The sequence below is a fragment of the Porites lutea genome, chromosome 3 (genome assembly GCF_958299795.1).
Source record: "Porites lutea chromosome 3, jaPorLute2.1, whole genome shotgun sequence".
Lineage (NCBI taxonomy): Eukaryota > Metazoa > Cnidaria > Anthozoa > Scleractinia > Poritidae > Porites > Porites lutea.
The window spans coordinates 17101279-17107408 of record NC_133203.1 but is presented as its reverse complement, the minus strand read 5'-3'; the positions used below and the strand labels follow the sequence as shown (position 1 = coordinate 17107408).

General features: G+C 41.9%; 1 protein-coding gene across 1 annotated transcript; it reads left to right on the top strand.

The window, feature by feature from the left end:
* The first annotated feature begins 4220 nt into the window (after positions 1 to 4220).
* On the top strand, positions 4221 to 5729 carry LOC140931707 (uncharacterized). Its single transcript, XM_073381469.1, has one exon. The coding sequence runs from the start codon at positions 4221 to 4223 to the stop codon at positions 5727 to 5729; it is 1509 nt and encodes a 502-aa protein (XP_073237570.1).
* Positions 5730 to 6130: the final 401 nt, after the last annotated feature.

Below are 6130 nucleotides of genomic sequence, written 5' to 3'. Positions count from 1 at the left end.
AATATTTTCAGTACGCACCCCCTTGAAATTCATCAAAAGTTGTACGTGTGCACGAGTTTCAGCATCAGTTTTTAGCTTGTAAACCATATCGACGTTAATTCTGGATATCGCAGCCCTTTTATTACGTCGTCGCGTAATTCGAATTGGCCCTATAATTCGGTCGTGAATAAGTCAATGTCACCCCCAGCACCAATAACATAATTATGTCATTGATTCCTTTAATTTCAGTTAAAATCAGTGTCATGCACGGCTCAACTTGTGTGCAGTAGCACAATTTTGCATTCAGACAATGAGGGACAAAAGTGTTGACACACTTCCGTAAAATGGCCCCTTTTTGCATAGTGAATATACTTATCCCCTTCCCTGTTCTACCCCAACCCCTTCCCCCCAAAATCAATGTTGAATTTTGGACTCTCAAGTCTTTTTTTTACTTCAGACAACATTGATTCGGGGGGTCGGGGGATTTACGGCGTTTAAAAGGAATGAAATAATAAATGAATTAAATGTTTGTTAAAAGCACCCGTTTCAAACAAGTGTGTCAACTACTTTTGTCCCTGATTGTAGCTCTCTACAACAAATTTGGCCACCATATAGTTTCTAACTCTTGAGTGGCCCTGCGCTCAGTTTCTTTGCACATTATTGACATATCGGGGTAGGGCGCTTTGACAGGCTGTTTTGAAAGCCTGCTAAACCAGAAGCTCTTTGCATTGCTTTCCTTGCCTCGAAAGAAAGGCCTTCAGAAAGACTACAATTTCTGCAGAAGGTTTCCTATGTCATAAGTTGTGTCACTTCGTCTTTGTCTAATAAGTTGGTCATCAGCCTAAAATAATACATCTTGTATGATATTTTTAGTCTGAGACTTGTAGGGAAACTTCCAGTGGGGAAGGAACATTAACGAGTGAGGTGATAATCCACAACCACTCTCTTGAAATTCGTACAGCAGATGCTGGAACACATCTTTGGGGCAGAAGGAGTCCTCAATACAGAACCATTTCCCTAAGAATAGGACGTTAATTGAAAACTAATAGATGTTAGCAACTTTTGTTTTAAACACTAGTTTAACGGCTATTTTGGAATTCTGAAAACTGTCACATGACAGATTTAAAACATCAAAAACAAGAACGACATTTAACGTCACAAGAAAAACGAGTTGCCACTTTTCGCTGAAGGGCAGATAGTGTTTACTTGGCTTAGAAGGTAAATGGAATATTTGCTTGGAAATAGGATTTTTATGCCTTTTGCCGAACTGTTGTTTAGTATATCTTTTGTAGCAATGTGTGACGCTGAAAAGAAAGTAGGCGTGACAACATCTGGGACATATTAGATGGGTTAGGATGGGACATTTTTAGCATATTTTCCCTCTAGGGAGTTGAGCTCGTATGAAATCGAGGCGAGTATCGATTACTATCTGAAAACTGTGACGTGACAGACTTAAAACACCAAAAACAAGAAGGACATTTAACGTCACAAGAAAAACGAGTTGTCACTTTTCGCTGAAGGGCAGATAGTGTTTACTTGGCTTAGAAGGTAAATGGAATATTTGCTTGGAAATAGGATTTTTATCCCTTTTGCCGAACTGTTGTTTAGTATATCTTTTCTAGGAATGTGTGATGCTGAAAAGAAAGTTGGCGTGACAACATCCGGGACGTATTAGATGGGTTAGGATGGGACCTTTTCAGCATATTTTCCCTCTAGGGAGTTGAGCTCGTATGAAATCAAGGCGAGTATCGATTACTGATCATTCTTTCACACTTTCATCGAGTGAAGACGCTTTTCATTTTTATCCGACACTGTCTGTCTTTATTCGGTAAGTTTTTCCTTATTTTCTTTGTTCTCTCTGCCTCTTTTGAGGAAAGTTGAGATTATCCTTTGCTTTTGGTTAGAATTCTGCGGTTTTTTCACCGTGCCGCGCGTATAACTCGCTCTGTTTTTTTAAGCTAAAATATGGCGCGTTCGTCACCCATTGTACTTATCTGAGGCCATTCCTTCATTCGTAGGCTGTGTCATGACTTGGAAACAGGTTTTGACCAGCGGGCAGATTTAAATTATAACCTTAAGGGTACTGCTGTGGTTTTTATGCATGGCGTGGGAGGTCAGACAGTGCCTAAACTTCACATGTTTGATCTGCACATGGTCAAAAAGTTTTCTCTGGATATCATAATTCTGGAGATAGGGACAAACGATTTAACTCGTGTCGGTCCTGAAGTGGTGGGTTCAGAAATAGATGATTTTGTTCGTTTCTTGGTGGATAATCTCGCTGTCCGCGTGGTCGACATTTGTCATGTTATCCCACATGTTTTCTCATGTGCCGCGTCCCCGACTTAATTTCTCACGAACGCTACCGCTTTGAATCAGTACAGGGACGCCGTTTTAGGAGACCTTCCCAATGTTTTTTGCTGGGTGCACACCCCTTTTTCGTCCCCCCGTAAGGATTTTTATTTAAATGATGGCGTTCATTTAAATTCTGTTGGTCAGTACCAGTTATATTGTAGCTATTGAGGCGCTATCTTAAGAGCAATTCGCATGCTTTGAATATTTGTCACGTTTTTGCATCTTTACATTTGAATATACCGCTTATTTGAATTTTTGACACCTTTTCATGTCTTCGCATGCGATAATACCGCTTATTTCCTTCATTTTGTGCTTTGCTTTCTTTAAATTTTTAGATATGTAATGGACACCTTCTTCGTTTCATTGATTCGGGGTTTCTCTCCAGTTTTTGGCTCCCCGTGTTATTGTGTGGACATTTCGTCCCAGTTTGTTACGATGGGTTCGCATATATAAGGTTTTACCTTGTGCTTCCCTCGTCACGTTTGAGCTTTTTAGCTCAGTTTTACTTGTTGAGGAATTTACTGTTAATTCCCTGTGTTTGGGGAGCCTTTGTGTGTTTTATTTAACTCTGGCCATTTTTTGTGGGCTTGATGGTGCGTCGACTTCTTGTCTGACATGGCATGACGCAGCCTGTTTGTTTTATTTTAAGGTGTTCATGTCTTCTAAATGTTAATTGGTCTTTATTAGCTGTCTATTTCCATGATTCCTCCCCTTTTTCTTCTCCATTTGTTTGCAGATAATGCCTCCTAAGAGAGCCAAATCTGCCTCCACTGTTGCTGCCCCAGCTAGAAAGCGTTCCCGCCGGGTCAAATCCAGTCAAGGCTAAGCAGGAGTTGTTCAGCAGATGCAGCCTCAAGAGGTCTTGGCCGAGGTCTTACCTCAGGCTCTTCTGGAGCAGATCGTCAGTAGGGTGTCTGATGAGGTTACAAGACGACTCTCATCAACAAGTGGAGACTAGAACGCCAATATCACCAGATTCCTGACCAGATTTCTGATGTGCCTGTTACTGGCGATGCAGCTGGAGCTGACCAGATATCAGGTGCCTGCGGTTGGAATTCCTGCAGATAGTCCTGGTCAATCAATCATACACGGAGCTGTTAGCTAATTTCAGGAGAGGCTGTCAGGTGATTTACCAACCATAACCCCTCCATTGCCTAGCACCCTGTTTACTTCACCAAGTCTACCCATTGATGCGCGTGCGTCTGCTAAGCTGCGAGCAAAGATTCTGAAAAATGAGTTTATTGACTTTGGGGCTTTGGCCACCAACCCTACTTTAGAAAGCAAATATCAAGTTGTTTTACAAAATGAAGGTGGCACTCAGCCTCCGTCACTAGCCTTAGAACCGGTCACTAAGACCAGAAAGCTTTTGACCATCTCGTCATGGATGAGTAGCTTTATGGTATTTGTTGGGGTATATACTAGCCAATTTCCTTCAGAGGCCCCCGCCCTCATGAAGTATGGGGAGATTGTGCAGGATTTGGCTGCGCGGGGACACGATTGGCATTATTACGATGAGAATTTTCGTTATTTACGGCAAAATCAGCCATCAGCTTTTCCTTGGGGAGTCATCCATTGGGAATTGTGGATGCGATCACAGCAACCCGTTAGTAAGAAACACTCTCTTCCTGGGAAGTCCAGCATTGTCCCTAAAGTTTATTGCTTTAAATTTCACAAGGGGGCTCAGTGTGCTGGATGTTCCTTTAAGCATTCCTGCCCCAAGTGTGAGGGTGCTCATCGAATGAGTATTTTTACTTTTCGTTCCCAATCAAAGCAATCACCAAGAACGACTACCAATGCCAAATCCTCAGGAGCCAAATCCTCACCTCCCAACCCCAGTAAAGTTTAGTAGGCTTTTGTATCTCTTGTCCGGGTATAACCATTCAACTGTGATGTTTCTTTCTGATGGGTTTACACATGGTTTTCCCCTTCATTTTCAAGGGATCCTGGAGTCCTCGCACGCCAAAAATCTTTTATCAGCTGTACACAATCCAACCGTCGTTGATGCAAAAATTGCAGCTGGCAGCTGGCCGTTTAGCCGGTCCCTTCGAGTCTCCCCCAATATCCCCCTTTGTTGTTTCCCCACTTGGTGTGGTCCCCAAAAATCACCTGGGGAGTTTAGGCTTATTCATCATTTGTCTTTCCCTAAGGGTGCTTCTGTAAATGACGGGATTTCTCATGAAAACAGTACTGTTTGTTATGCGACTATTGGAGATGCCATAAGATGCATCAAACTGGCTGGTCAGGGCAGTTACTTAGCAAAACCTGATATCCAAAATGCATTTTGGATAATCCCGATACAGTCAGATGACTATGGCCTTTTAGGTATGCACTGGCAGGGTTCTTTTTATTTTGATCACTGCATGCCTATGGGTTGTGCAAGTTCTTGTAGAAGATTTGAAATTTTTAGCACCGCAGTTGAATGGGTTGCCTGGCACAAATTGAAAATAGACCATATTATCCATCTGTTGGATGATTTCCTAATTGTTGCTCCAGACAGGCAGCTCTGTCAAGCTCAACTGGATTTGTTTATTGATCTGTGCTCTTGTATTGACATCCCTATAGCAACGGAAAAAACTTTTGGGCCTTTAACAACATTATCTTTTGCTGGAATTGAATTAGATTCTGTGCTAATGGAGGCTCGTTTCCCTCCTGATAAGCTTTATAAATGTTCCACTCTGCTTTCGGATTTTTTACATCGGAAGAGGGCCACCTTGAGGGAGGTGCAATCCTTAACCGGCCTATTAAATTTTGCTTCTTCTGTTATAGTACCAGGCAGAGCCTTTTTGCGTAGATTGATTGATCTAACAGTGGGTATTCAATCCCCACACCATCTTATTCGACTTTCAAAAGATGTAAAAGAAGATTTAAAAGTTTGGCAATCATTTTTATCTAATTTCAATGGCCGATCCTTTTTCCTGGAAGAAACTTGGTACTCTTCTTCTAAACTTGACTTGTATACTGATGCCTCGGGTGCATTAGGATTCGGTGCTATTTTTGGTAGTAGGTGGTGTTATGGGAAATGGCCCGCAACTTGGTCCTATTGTAACATTGGCATATTAGAATTTTACCCTATTGTATTAAGCCTGTACTTGTGGGGTCACGTGATGCGTAATCGCTGTATTCTTTTTTTTACTGACAATGAATCTCTAGTCCACGTGATCAATAAGCAGTCAAGTAAGGACAAATCCTTGATGTTTTTCGTTCGGAAGCTTGTCCTAATCTGTTTAGACTACAATATTGTTTTTAAGGCTAAGCATATTGCTGGTGTCAAGAACCGCTTAGCCGATTCTTTATCTCGGTTACAGGTTCAGTCCTTCAAACAATTGGCTCCTGCTCACATGGACAAGCTTCCAACGGAGATGCCCCTGCATCTGCAGCCCCAGAGTTGGCAGCCATAGTTGCAACACTTATGCAGTCTAGTTTGCAATCATCCTCCCTTCCAACTTACCAGCGGGGATGGAACTTGTTTCACCGTTTTACTTGTTTGACCATTCCAGGGTTACCTTTGCAATTTCCCACATCTATACCAATGTTTTGATTATTTATTGCTTATCTATATGACCTCAAGTATGCTGCTTCAACAGTCAATACTTATGTTTCGGCTCTAAGCTATTCGCACAAACTTTCAGGTTATCCTGACCCATCTAAAGCTTTTGTTGTGCTCCAGATGCTTAAGGGCTATGGGAAGCTGCATGCTCGTTTAGACAGCAGGCTTCCTATTACAATTCCCATCCTGCCTAAGTTGTTGCGATCTGCTTAGTTATTACCATTGTCAAAATACCAGATTCTTATGTTTCAG

What these genes read in the sequence shown, in the direction of transcription:
- LOC140931707 (XM_073381469.1), top strand. Translation starts at nt 4,221, where the DNA reads ATGTTTCTTTCTGATGGGTTTACACATGGTTTTCCCCTTCATTTTCAA.